At 40.9% G+C, this 15,308-nt stretch overlaps 1 protein-coding gene across 2 annotated transcripts in view; it reads right to left on the bottom strand.

Moving 5' to 3' along the window:
* TMEM241 (transmembrane protein 241) overlaps window positions 1-15,308 on the bottom strand; it is a 114,391-nt gene that overhangs the window by 81,832 nt on the left and 17,251 nt on the right. For both annotated transcript variants that reach the window (XM_052660465.1, XM_052660466.1), the window contains exon 4: window positions 3,018-3,099. In XM_052660465.1, coding sequence (XP_052516425.1) covers window positions 3,018-3,099 — 82 coding nt within the window. The remainder of the gene's footprint in view (window positions 1-3,017; window positions 3,100-15,308) is intronic.

Raw genomic sequence — 15,308 nt, 5'->3', positions numbered from 1 at the left:
ACCATCGTGGTGTGGTGGCTCACTTATTAGGTCAGTCGGGCTGTTTTCTCCAGCATCACACACAACATCCCATTTACTCAAGCTTATGAATCACGAAAGAAAAATGATGATTTCATTTAGAAATTACCAGTACTAATTCTCAACCACTATTTTGCAACTTTGGAGTTGTCCTAACAACACTATCATTATCCAGAGAGGCAGATTTTGTTTGTTTTTGAGAACAGCTACCATAACACGTTTTCATATCTGACTTCTAAGGAGCCAGCACAATAAACTTTACATTAAAAAACAATATGGTTTTGGAACTTCCCTGGTGGTCTAGTGGTTAAGACTCCATGCTTCCAATACAGGAGGGCACAGATTCAACTCCTGGGGGAGGACTAAGATCCCACATGCCACGCAGCATGGCCAAAAAAAACCCTAAATTATTTGGAGAAGCATCACGGCTTAGGTAGCGATGACCGCTCCCAACAAATCTGAACCTCTTCAGCCTCTCCCCCAGGAGACCATCGCAGTTGGCCAACCCTCTGACCCTTGGAAGGTTTCCCTGGTAGCTTAGCTGGTAAAGAATCTGCCTGCAATGCAGGAGATTCTGGTTCAATTCCTGAGTTCGGAAGATGCCCTGGAGAAGGGATAAGCTATCCACTCCAGTATTCTTGGGTTTCCCTGGTGGCTGGTGGTTTAGATGGTAAAGAAAGTGAAAGTCGCTTAGTCAAGTCCAACTCTTTGCGACCCCATGGACTATACAGTCCATGGAATTCTCCAGGCCAGAATACTGGAGTAGGTAGCTATTCCCTTCTCCAGGGGATCTTCCCAACCCAGGGATCAAACCCAGGTCTCCTGCATTGCAGACAGATTCTTTACCAGCTGAACCACCAGGGAAGACCAAGGTTCGATCCCTGGGTTGGGAAGATCCCTTGGAGGAGGGCATTGCAACCAACTCCAGTATTCTTGCCTGGAGAATCCCCATGGACAGAGAAGCCTTGTGGGCTTCATCCATAGGGTCGAAAAGAGTTGGACACAACTGAGCGACTAAGCATACACACCGTTCCTTGGTAACCATATGTAACCGAAAGGCCATGATCAAAAATGCCAATATGCGGACTTCCCTGGTGGTCCAGTGGCTAAGACTCCATGCTCCCAATGCAGGGGCCCAGGATCAGGGAGCTAGATTCCACATGCCAAACCTAAGAGTTCGCATGATGGTGATTTAGTTGCTAAGTGGTGTCTGGCTCTTGCAACCCCATGGAGTGTAGCCCAATGGGCTCCTCTGTCCATGGGATTCTCCAAGCAACAGTACTGGAGCGGGTTGCCATTTTCTTCTCCATGGGATCTTCCTGACCCAGGGACTGAACCTGAGTCTCCTGTATTGCAGGCAGATTCTTTACTGAATGAACCACCAGGGAAGCCCTAAGAGTTCACATACTGCAACTAAAGATCCCACATGCTCAAACTAACACCTTGCACAGCCAAATAAATAAGTTTTTTTTAATAATCATTTTTTAAATGCTGATATGCCAGAGGAGATGCAATAGGACTTAGCAGAGTGTGCTACTCAGGCATTGGAGAAATGTAATACAGAGAAGGACATTGCTGCCCAGATCAAGGAGTCTGACAAGAAGTACAACCTCACCCGGCAGAGCATCACGGGGAGGAACTTTGCTGGTTATGTGACACATGAAACCAAACACTTAATTGACTTCTACCTGGGCCAAGGGGCCATTTTCTGGTTCGGATCTGGTTTAAAGCAGGGACTGGGTCACATACCCCGTGATCCATCCAAAAACAAGGACTGCAGCCTAAATTCCAAATACCAGAGACTAAACATTCAGTCTTGCTTAAGGGAACACCTCAATCTCTGAACCTTTACTGTGTTGTTTTGCCCAGAACATTCTCTGTACTAGTTTGTTGTGGTTATACTGCAATTAGCAAAATAGCTTACATCTGCATTTATTTTCTATTCCATATCTCTCTGCCCCATGTTTCTTCTCCTCAAAACCCATTCCTTTATAGAAATAAATCTGTTGGAGAAGTATGCATTTAAAACAGAAAACTAAATTGTGTGAAAAGTTTGCATTTTTTCAACATCAGAATATAATCATTTTCTGATAGATAAAAACAGCAATTAGGGGATTAAAAAGGGAAGAGGCCTTAATACTGTTCCTGATTTTTAAGCCACATTTTGACTGTCTGGTCCATAGTGATATTTGTGGGCTCTCTTTCGGTGGCAAAATAAATTTCTGGAGTTCCACATACTATATAATGTAACTGGAAGGAATCTGTTCCTCACAGTAGCCTCCTTTGAGGAGCTCAATTCTGGGGGCTGGGTGGGAGGACAGAATGAACACTAGGGTCCAAGTGTCGTGGGCATCAATTTCATGCCAGGCATGTGCACCCACGAGTAAGTCCAGTACTCTCAGGCGGCATTACTGATGGGTGGGGTCATGGTTCCTGGAAGTAAGGAGCAGACTGAGCCCGCCCTCCCTGCTCCCAAGGACAGCCTGCATCCACACAGAGGAGGCTCCACAAATAGCCCTACTCTGGCTTTCTGAGTCTCCACCTGAGTCTATTTTGTAACACAAGTCTGTCTTCCCTGTTACATGTGTATATGTGTGTTAGTCCCTCAGTAGTGTCTGACTGTGATCCCATGGACTGTAGCCTGCCAGGCTCCTCTGTCCATGGGATTTCCCAGGTAGGAATACTGGAGTGGGTTGCCATTTCCTTCTCCAGGGGATCTTGCTGACTCTGGGATCGAACCCAGGTCTCCTGCATTGCAGTCAGATTCTTTACCATCTGAGCTATAGGGAAGTCCCTTCCCTGTTATGTGGTTCCCTTCAAGTCAGGAAGAGGGGGTAAAAGGCTCCACACTGGCCTCAGCCCCAAGACTAGTTCTCCAATCTAGCTGTACCATCATTAAGGCTGATTCTCTATCCACTATTGATCCAAGGTGCAACCAGTTAAAAGGCAAAGAGGAAGACGAGAAAAGGGCTGTCCCCCTCAAAGCCTCTCACACTTACCAGTCTGGACAGCGCTCTGGAACCAGCATAGATGATACCCACAAATAGCACCGAAGCAGGAAGCCACATCAAAACATCAGATCTGGAAAAGAGGGAAAGAGGCCATCATATTTCTGTCCAAAAGACCTCCCTGGAAGATATGACCCTCCCATACACCAAATACAGCACCCGTGGCTGTCTAAGCATCCCCAGGTGACTGGTGAAGCCTGACACAGTGTGTATCATCAAGCTGGATGGTGGCTGACCAAAGCATTCTGCCTACAGCCCATCACTCAGCCAATGATGTGGCCCCACAATCAGCCACAGACAAGCTGGAGATAGAAAAAGGCTTCCTGCAGGCTGGGAGACAGAACAGACCTGATTTTTTTTTTAAGGACCAGGGAACATTGTTCTTTGAAATTTAAGTAGTCAGATGCTTTGAACCCATACCAAATTCCTTTCAATTTTTTTAAAAAGCTATTTACCTAGCCAAGGGCTTCCCTGATGGCTCAGTAGGTAAAGAATGTGCCTGCGATGTGGGAGACATAAGAGATGCAAGTTCAATCCCTGGGTTGGGAAGATCCCCTGGAGGAAGAAAATGGCAATCCACTCCAGTATTCTTGACTGAAAAATCCCATGGACAGAGAAGCCTGGCAGGCTACAGTCTATGGGGTCACAAAGAGTCAGACATGACTAAGCTACTAAGCACACACACACCTACCAAGGTACCAAAGAGCTCCATCGAAACACGAAAGGAGCCACAGTATTAACGGATGGAATTGAAACGAGTGCTTGGACTTGAGCTGGTTGGCCATGTGCTGAGCCTCAACAGTTAACCTGGGATGCCAGTTCAAGAAATCTCTAAGGACTTCTCAAGGGCACATTTCTTCAATTACACTGTGGCCACACCAAGAACTGCTTTTTCAACTCAGCTGAGGATCTTGCTCTACTCAAGAAAAGCAAAATCCCAGGCTTTACATAGAGCACACATCACTGAGGGTGCAACTTGCTTTCCCCATTAGTTACAAATGCATTCGGTTCACTAATGCAAGTTCCCAGAGTCATTCTAATAATAAATATGAATTAATGAAAGTATTCCTGCAGGATATAACATAATAATCCCAAGTAACTCAATGAACTGCTCTCCTCAGATGGTGCCTATTCAAGAAATGTTCTTTGTTAATTCGATTAACATGAGCAGGGACTTTATCTATCATCAGACCTGCTTTTTGCGCAACCTCCCAGAGAATGCAGCATGAAAATGCTTTTAGTCTCAAATAAGGCCTTCAAACCCTACCTTCTATACACATTCATTCAGCCAAAACTCATGGCAACTGACAAGGTGCTCACAGCAGAGTTAATATTACCAGCATCACCGCTGACATTGTTTGAGCCTTCCTACAAACCAGGCCCTGTGCTAAATATTTTCTATGCTGTTATCATTTTTTTAAATCTGCACAATAGGGACTTCCCTGGCGATCCATCAGTTGGGAGTCTGCCTTCCAGTGCAGGGGACGTGGGTTTAAACCCTGGTTTAGGAATTATGATCCTACATGCTGTGTGGTGTGGCCAAAACAAATAAATAAACAAAAACAAAACAGTATTGACTGCTCAGCTTGAAAATTCCACCAACATTTTTAGGGAGGCAGTCCTAAGATAGCAGAGGAATAAGATGAGGAGACCACTTTCTCCCCTACAAATTCATCAAAAGAACATTTGAACGCTGAGAAAATTCCACAACACAACTGAATGCCGGCAGAGGACATCAGGCACCCAGAAAAGCAGCCCATTGTCTTCGAAAGAGATGTTTTATCAATAGTGCTGTATAGACGGAGAAGTCTTGAGGCTATTGTAAAAATAAGACTGAAAACCAGAAGCAGGAGGCTTAAGTCCAAATCCTGAGAACAACAGAGAACTCCTGACTCCAGGGAACATTAATCGACAGGAGCTCATCAAACACCTCCATACATACACTGAAACCAAGCACCACCCAAGGGCCAACAAGTTCCAGAGCAAGACATACCACACAAATTCTCCAGCAACACAGGAACATAGCCCTGAGCTTCAATATACAGGCTGCCCAAAGTCACTCCAAACCCATTGACATTTCATAATTCATTAATGGACACCTCATTGCACTCCAGAGAGAAGAAATCCAGCTCCACCCACCAGAACACTGACACAAGCTTCCCTAACCAGGAAACCTTGACAAGCCACTGATACAACCCCACTCACAGCAAGGAAACTCCATAATAAACAGAACTCAACAAACTGCCAGAATACAGAAAGGCCACCCCAAACACGGCAGTATAAACAAGATGAAGAGACAGAGGAATACCCAGCAGGTAAAGGAACAGGATAAATGCCCACCAAACCAAACAAAAGAGAAGGAGATAGGGAATCTACCTGCTAAAGAATTCCGAATAATGATAGTGAAAATGATCCAAAATCTTGAAAACAAAATGGAATCACAGATAAATAGCCTGGAGAGAAGGATTGAGAAGATACAAGAAAGGTTTAACAAGAACTTAGGAGAAATAAAAAAGAGTCAGTATATAATGAATAATGCAATAAATGATATAAAAAACACTCTAGAGGGAACAAATAGTAGAATAACAGAAGCAGAAGATAGGATTAATGAGGTAGAAGATAGAATGGTAGAAATAAATGAATCAGAGGGGAAAAAAGAAAAACGAATTAAAAGAAATGAGGACAATCTCAGAGACCTCTGGAACAATGTTAAACAACCCAACATTCAAATCATAGGAGTCCCAGAAGAAGAAGACAAAAAGAAAGACCATGAGAAAATACTTGAGGAGATAATAGCTGAAAACTTCCCTAAAATGGGGAAGGAAATAATCACCCAAGCCTAAGAAATCCAGACAGTCCCAAATAGGATAAACCCAAGGCGAAACACCCCAAGACACATATTAATCAAATTAACAAAGATCAAATACAAAGAACAAATATTAAAAGCAGCAAGGGAAAAACAACAAATAACACACAAGGGGATTCCCATAAGGATAACAGCTGATCTTTCAATAGAAATTCTTCAGGCAAGGAGGGAATGGCAGGACATACTGAAAGTGATGAAGAAAATAACCTACAGCCCAAATTACTGTACCCAGCGAGGATCTCATTCAAATATGAAGGAGAAATCAAAAGTTTTACAGACAAGCAAAAGCTGAGAGAATTCAGCACCACCAAACCAGCTCTCCAACAAATGCTAAAGGATCTTCTCTAGACAGGAAACACAAAAAGGGTGTATAAACTCGAACCCAAAACAGTAAAGTAAATGGCAATGGCGTCATCAGTTCAGTTCAGTTCAGTTCAGCTCAGTCGCTCAGCCATGTCCGACTCTTCACGACCCCATGAATCACAGCACACCAGGCCTCCCTCTCCATCACCAACTCCTGGAGTTCACTCAGATTCACGTCCATCGAGTCAGTGATGCCATCCAGCCATCTCATCCTCTGTCGTCCCCTTCTCCTCCTGCCCCCAGTCCCTCCCAACATCAAAGTCTTTTCCAATGAGTCAGCTCTTCACATGAGGTGGCCAAAGTACTGGAGTTTCAGCTTTAGCATCATTCCTTCCAAAGAAATCCCAGGGCTGATCTCCTTCAGAATGGACTGGTTGGATCTCCTTGGTATCATACTTATCAATAATTACCTTAAACATAAATGGGTTGAATGCCCCAACCAAAAGACAAAGACTGGCTGAATGGATACAAAAACAAGACCCCTATATATGTTGTCTACAAGGGACCCACCTCAAAACAAGGGACACATAAAGACTGAAAGTGAAGGGCTGGAAAAAGATATTCCATGCAAATAGAGATCAAAAGAAAGCAGGAGTAGCAATACTCATATCAGATAAAATAGACTTTAAAACAAAGGCTGTGAAAAGAGACAAAGAAGGACACTACATAATGATCAAAGGATCAATCCCAGAAGAAGATATAACAATTATAAATATATACGCACCCAACATAGGAGCACCGCAATATGTACAACAAATGCTAACAAGTATGAAAGGGGAAATGAACAATAACACAATAATAGTGGGAGACTTTAATACCCCACTCACACCTACGGATAGATCAACTAAACAGAAAATTAACAAGGAAACACAAACTTTAAATGATACAATAGACCAGTTAGACCTAATTGATATCTATAGGACATTTCACCCCAAAACAATGAATTTCTGAAGCGCACATGGAACCTTCTCCCAGATAGATCATATCCTGGGCCATAAATCTAACCTTGGTAAATTCAAAAAAATTGAAATCATTCCAAGCATCTTTTCTGACCACAATGGAATAAGATTAGATCTCAATTACAGGAGAAAAATTATTAAAAATTCCAACATATGAAGGCTGAACAACAGGATGCTGAAAAACCAACAAATCACAGAAGAAATAAAAAAAGAAATCAAAACATGCGTAGAAATGAATAAATGAAAACACAACAACCCAAAACCTGTGGGACACTGTAAAAGCAGCGCTAAGGGGAAGGTTCAAAGCAATACAGGCATATCTCAAGAAACAAGAAAAAAATCAAATGAATAACCTAACTACACCTAAAGCAACTAGAAAAGAAAGAAATGAAGAACCCCGGGGTTAATAGAAGGAAAGAAATTTTAAAAATTAGGGCAGAAATAAATGCAAAAGAAACAAAAGAGACCATTGCAAAAATCAACAAAGCCAAAAGCTGGTTCTTTGAAAGGATAAATAAAATTCACAAACCATTAGCCAGACTCATCAAGAAACAAAGGGAGAAAAATCAAATCAATAAAATTAGAAATGAAAATGGGGAGATCACAACAGACAACACAGAAATACAAAGGATCATAAGAGACTACTATCAGCAATTATATGCCAATAAAATTGACAACGTGGAAGACATGGACAAATTCTTAGATAAGCACAACTTTCCAAAACTGAACCAGGAAAAAATAGAAAATCTTAACAGACTCATCACAAGCATGGAAATTGAAACTGTAATCAGAAATCTCCCAGCAAATAAAAGCCCAAGTCCAGACGGCTTCACAGCTGAATTCTACCAAAAATTTAGAGAAGAGCTAACACCTATCCTCGGAGAAGGCAATGGCACCCCACTCCAGTACTCTTGCCTGGAAAATCCCATGGACGGAGGAGCCTGGTAGGCTGCAGTCCATGGGGTTGCGAAGAGTCAGACACGACTGAGCGACTTCACTTTCACTTTTCACTTTCATGCACTGGAGAAGGAAATGGCAATCCACTCCAGTGTTCTTGCCTGGAGAACCCCAGGGATAGGAGAGCCTGGTGGGCTGCCATCTATGGGGTCGCACAGAGTTGGACACGACTGAAGCAACTTAGCAGCAGTAGCAGCAGCAACACCTATCCTACTCAAACTCTTCCAGAAAACTGCAGAGGAAAGGAAACTTCCAAACTCATTCTATGAGGCCACCATCACCCTAATACCAAAACCTGACAAAGATGCCACAAAAAAAGAAAACTACAGGCCAATATCACTGATGAACATAGATGCAAAATGCCTTAACAAAATTCTAGCAATCAGAATCCAACAACACATTCAAAAGATCATACATCATGACCAAGTGGGCTTTATCCCAGGGTGTAAGGATTCTTCAATATTCTCAAATCAATCAACCTAATACACCACATTAACAAATTGAAAAATAAAGGCCATATGATTATCTCAATAGATGCAGAGAAAGCCTCTGACAAAATTCAACATCCATTTATGATAAAAACTCTCCAGGAAGCAGGAATAGAAGGGACATACCTCAACATAATAAAAGCTATATATGACAAACCCACAGCAAACATTATCCTCAATGGTGAAAAATTGAAAGCATTTCCCCTAAAGTTAGGAACAAGACAAGGGTGCCCACTTTCACCACTACTATTCAACATAGTTTTGGAAGTTTTGGCCACAGCAATCAGAGCAGAAAAAGAAATAAAAGGAATCCAAATTGGAAAAGAAGAAGTAAAACTCTCACTCTTTGCAGATGACATGATCCTCTACATAGAAAACCCTAAAGACTCCACCAGAAAATTACTAGAGCTAATCAATGAATATAGTAAAGTTGCAGGATATAAAATCAACACACAGAAATCCCTTGCATTCCTATACACTAATAAGGAGAAAACAGAAAGAGAAACTAAGAAAACAATTCCATTCACCATTGCAATGAAAAGAATAAAATACTTAGGAATATATCTGCCTAAAGAAACAAAAGACCTATATATAGAAAACTATAAAACACTGGTGAAAGAAATCAAAGAGAAACACTAATAGATGGAGAAATATACCATGTTCATGGATCAGAAGAATCAATATAGTGAAAATGAGTACACTACCTAAAGCAATCTATAGATTCAATGCAATCCCTATCAAGCTACCAGTGGTATTTTTCACAGACCTAGAACAAATAATTTCACAATTTGTATGGAAATACAAAAAACCTTGAATAGCCAAAGCAATCTTGAGAAAGAAGAATGGAACTGGAGGAATCAACCTGCCTGACTTCAGGTTCTACTACAAAGCCACAGTCATCAAGACAGTATGGTACTGGCACAAAGTCAGAAATATAGATCAATGGTACAAAATAGAAAGCCCAGAGATGAATCCACACACCTATGGATGCCTTATCTTTGACAAAGGAGGCAAGAATATACAATGGAGAAAAGACAATCTCTTTAACAAGTGGTGCTGGGAAAACTGGTCAACCACTTGTAAAAGAATGAAACTAGAACACTTTCTAACACCACACACAAAATAAACTCAAAATGGATTAAAGATCTAAACGTAAGACCAGAAACTATAAAACTCCTAGAGGAGAACATAGGCAAAACACTCTCCGACATACATCACAGCAGGATCCTCTATGACCCACCTCCCAGAATATTGGAAATAAAAGCAAAAATAAACAAATGGGATCGAATTATAATTAAAAGCTTCTGCACAACAAAGGAAAATATAAGCAAGGTGAAAAGATAGCCTTCAGAATGGGAGAAAATAATAGCAAATGAAGCAACTGACAAATAATCAAAAATATACAAGCAACTCCTACAGTTCAATTCCAGAAAAATAAATGACCCAGTCAAAAAAGGGGCCAAAGAACTAAACAGACATATCTCCGTAGAAGACATACAGATGGCTAACAAACACATGAAAAGATGCTCAACATCACTCATTATCAGAGAAATGCAAATCAAAACCACAATGAAGTACCCTTTCACGCCAGTCAGAATGGCTACTATCCACAAGTCTACAAGCAATAAATGTTAGAGAGGGTGTGGAGCAAAGGGAACTCTCTTACACTGTTGGTGGGAATTCAAACTAGTACAGCCACTATGGAGAACAGTGTGGAGATTCCTTAAAAAACTGGGAATTGAACTGCCATATGACCCAGCAATCCCACTGCTGGGCATACACACTGAGGAAACCAGAATTGAAAGAGACACGTATACCCCAATGTTCACTGCAGCACTGTTTTATAATAGCCAGGACATGGAAGCAACCTAGATGTCCATCAGCAGATGAATGGATAAGAAAGCTGTGGTACATATACACAATGGAGTATTACTCAGCCATTAAAAAGAATCCATTTGAATCAGTTCTAAATGAGGTGGGTAAAACTGGAGCCTATTATACATAGTGAAGTAAGCCAGAAAGAAAAACACCAATACAGTATACTAACGCATATACATGGAATTTAGAAAGATGGTAACGATAACCCTGTATGCGAGACAGCAAAAGAGACACAGATGTACAGAACAGTCTTTTGGACTCTGTAGGAGAGGGAGAGGGTGGGATGATTTGGGAGAATGGCACTGAAACATGTATAATATCATATGTGAAATGAATCACCAGTCCAGGTTTGATTCATGATACAGGATGCTCGGGGCTGGTGCACTGGGATGACCCAGAGGGATGGTATGGGGAGGGATGTGGGAGGGGGGTTCAGGATAGGGAATACATGTATACCAGTGGCAGATTCATGTTGATGTACAGCAAAACCAATACAAAATTGTAAAGTAATTAGCCTCTACTTAAAATAAATAAATTTATATTTTAAAAAAATTAAAAAAATAAATGAAATGGAAAAAAATTTAAAAAGAAAAAAGGAAATACCACCAACATTTTTAAAACGTGTACTTTTTTTAAAAAAAGAGAAAGTTTAGGCAAAATTGGAAGATATGTACAAATAAACATTTTTTTTCTGCATAAAAATTGTTAGCAGATTCTGAAAAGCAACTGGGACCTCTGGAAAGTTAAGGCTGTACTGCAAAGTTTTGAAACACAAAAAATGAGGGAAAATCTCTCAATTGTAGCAAAGTATTAATAGCCAAAGACTTGTCATCCCAAGTGAAGCCATCTTAGACTTTTGGACTCCAGAAGTGTAAGATAATAAATTTGTGTTATTTTTAAGCCAAAAAAAAAAAGGAAATTCTGTCTCTGTAAGTACTCTAAGTATGGAGCATGGCATAAGGTCTGACTAAATTTTCCTCCATATCTTACTACTAGAGAAGAATTTTTTTCTCTCAATAAAACATGTTTCTTTTTGTTGTTAAAAAAAAAAAAAAAAGAAAGGGGACTTCCCCGGTGGTCAGGTGGTTCAGACTTTGCCATCCAATGCAGGGGGTGCCCATTAGACCCCTGGTTGGGGAGCTAAGATCCTACATGCCTTGTGGGCAAAAATCCAAAAAACATACCACAGAAACAATATTGTAAGAAATTCAATAAAGACTTAAAAAAAAAAAGAAAGAACTTCAACCAGAAAAATATATATACAGGCTGCTTCAGGAATTCTAACTTGGATCTCTGGCTTCCAGAGTTTTCACAACTGTTGAGTGGGGTCTCACAATATGGAGGGGTCAAACCTTTCAACTGGTCAGACCCCAGCTACTGGGGCAGATAAAATTCAGGACAACTGAAGCTTCCATGATCTTCCAGGCAGTGTGGAGACAAGATAAAGATGTGAGCTGCAAGGGTGGTGCTTCTCAGAGTTTTTGTCATCTCTCGAAGCAGTTCTTTAAACTCCTTTCTTCAGGAAGAAAGGAAACTATAATTTTGATATCCTAGTTAGCTCAGCTAAAACTGAAGATTCTTTTCTCAGAAGATATCGCAGTAAGTGATGGAAATCGTATCTAGTTCTGGGCACTGGAGACTATAATCTTATAATGGTCACATGGTTGCCCAAATCTTGGAAATTATGATTAGCTCTCTTCACTTCCAAGGACTGTTCCAGCAGTCAGCTAACTTTAACCAACAGCTCTAAAAGACAGATTTCACTCACATTTCTGGGTGGGCTGTGCCCTGTCTTCTAGGTCAGGGCATCTAGGACAGGGGCTATCCAGGGGTCATAGAGGTCATCTAGGGGTGGGGGCAGGAAGGATGCACAAATACAGAGCAGGGGGTTGTATGTAGTAGGAAGAATATGGTCAGGCAAACCTTCCTACTTAGCAGGTCTATATCCCAACTCTAAAGCTAGTTTGCAGTGAAAGCTCACTTTTTTCATTTATAAAATAGGGATAATAATGTTCAGAAGGCTACTGAGATGATTAGCTAAGAGAATGAATAAGCAGCACTCGGGGCAATGCATGGCACGTTAAAAAAGAATATTCAATAAATGTTCTGCTTCTGGGTTTTCCATACACAACTCCAAGGACAGACGCCTCTAGGAAAGATTGAGAGATCTGCCTATATAAAATGGCCAAAAATATCATGAAGAAAATGAAAAGAGGATTAACAAACCAGGAAAAATATAGGCAACACATAAAACCAGTTGGAGTTTAATATGCTTGATGTAGGATGCATGTTTATAAATTGATGACAGAAAAACCAACACCCCAAAAGAAAAAGAAAAATAGTCAAATGACAAAAATAGGTAATTTTCTCTCTCCTGCTTCTGTTTGTGTCTCTCTCATACCCACATACACACAAGAAATACCAATGGCCAATAAACATATGAAAAATTATTCAACATCCATTATACTACAAGAATTTTAAAATAAAACAATGATATACTGGACTTTCCTGGTGATACAGTGGACAGGAATCTGCTTGCCAATGCAGGGGACATGGGTTTGATCCCTGGTTCTTAGGGAGCAACTAAGTCCATGTGCCCCCGCAACTACTGAGACTACGTGCAGCAATTAGTGAGGCCCGCCTAGTTAGAGCCTGTGCCCTGCAACAGGAGAAGCACTGCAATGAGAAGCCCATGCCCCGCAACTGGAGTAGCCTCTGCTCTTTGCAACCAGAGAAAGCCCAACCACAGCCACAAAGACCCAGCAGAGCCACAAATAAATAAACTAATAATTTAAAACCCTCAGCCAATCTTTTGAAAACCAATGATATACCAAGTTTTGCCCAAGAAACTGCTGCTGCTGCTGCTAAGTCACTTCAGTCATGTCCGACTCTGTGTGACCCCATAGACGGCAGCCCACCAGGCTCCTCTGTCCCTGGGACGCTCCTCTGTCCCTGGGATTCTCCAGGCAAGAGTACTGGAGTGGGGTGCCATCACCTTCTCCGCCCAAGAAACTAGTAGTTTTTAAAAAACGATATATAATGGGGAGGGAGGGGAGAGGGGGGTTCAGGATGGGGAACACATGTACACCTATGGCACATTCATGTCAATGTATGACAAAGCCAATACAATATTGTAAAGTAATTAGCCTCCAATTAAAATAAATAAATTTAAATTAAAAAATGATATGTAACATAGAGGGTCATAAAATTAACGCCTTCATATACTGTTGTGGGATGTGTGTGTGTGTGTTAGCTGCTCAGTCGTGTCCAACTCTTTGCACTCCCATGGACTGTAACCTGCCAGGCTCCTCTGTCCATGGGATGGATTCTCCAGGGAGTAATACTGGAGTGGGTTGTCATTTCCTTCTCCAGGGGATCTTCCCAACCCAGGGATTGAACCCGGGTCTCCTACATTGCAGGTGGATTTTTTACCATCTAAGCCATCAGGGAATCTAAATTGGTATTTTTTTGGAGGCTATGTACTTTATTATTTACTATTACTGTTGATGAAGTACTTAAAGATATCTATGATGATGTTTCCACTGACAAGTGGAATAAAACTGCATTGACCTGACTGTTGATCATCAAATATTCTTCAGCCTGTAGCCCTCACGCTCCAGATACCTGCATGGTTCACACTCACATGTACTCAGATCACTACTCAGAAGTCATCTTATCCCTGAATCCTTCTTACCCATGCCATACAAAATAACAACCATCACCCCATCACTGGCCCACACTCAGGCCCACACACACATACACACTATCCACTTATCCAGCTCCATTTTTCTCTCCACCTATCACGTCATCCATTTACATTTCATTTGTTTCTTGTCTGTCTACCTCCATTAGAACATAGCAAGGGTGTTTGTTCTGTTCCTTGTTTATCCCATACATCTAAAACAATATCTGGCTTATACAACAGATGCTCAAATATTTGCTGAATGAATCGCCATGAATTATTTTTGTAACTTAAAAAAAAAAAGGTTTCCCTGCTCTTGCTAGTTAGGTACAAAGCAACAAGATACATCAGGAAACTGAAGTCACGACCCTAATTCACATTTCTTCCTCTGTTTTTCTCAAGCCCTTCAGAGACTTTGCTCTGAACAAAATTGTTGGTGCTTACAGCTACTCAGTTTCCAAGGACAGGGATGAAAGCAAAAAATTCCTATATCCTGTCATCTGCCTCTCTAAAATGGCCCCAGTGGAGGAGCTGTAACAATTTCAAATTCAATAAACATTTACAACAATCATGTTGTAACCTACAACCGTAACAACAAAAAACTGCATTAAAAAACAAACATGTTTTTCTTCAATAGACAAGAACTTAGAAACTTGAAATAGAGGCAGTTATTTTGTTTCCTATGATAATTTAATCTCTTTTTCCTATTAAAAAATGGTGCCTTCCATGTTAGAAAATTTTGAAAACACAGATTATCAAGAAAAATGTTATAATTATAATACTACTATCCAAAGACAACCACTGTTAATATTTTGTTTCATCTCTTTCCAAACAGTAGCCATATGCACATATACAAACACTTCAACAAAAATTGGATCCAACTATACAGGTTGTTTTATAACTTGCTTAACACCCTCCCATGTCAAAAAGGTCATCCCCAACTCATTAATAATTATATTCTATACTGGCGGGCTACAGTCCATAGGGTTGCAAAGAGTCAGACACAGCTGAGGGACTGAGCACACACGCATATCCCATGCTACAGCTGAACATATAAGTTCAGCCTAGGTTTTTACTCTTCTAACACAG

This window comes from Budorcas taxicolor, chromosome 22 (assembly GCF_023091745.1).
Source record: "Budorcas taxicolor isolate Tak-1 chromosome 22, Takin1.1, whole genome shotgun sequence".
In the NCBI taxonomy this organism is placed as follows: domain Eukaryota; kingdom Metazoa; phylum Chordata; class Mammalia; order Artiodactyla; family Bovidae; genus Budorcas; species Budorcas taxicolor.
This window is presented reverse-complemented; position numbering and strand designations above follow the sequence as displayed.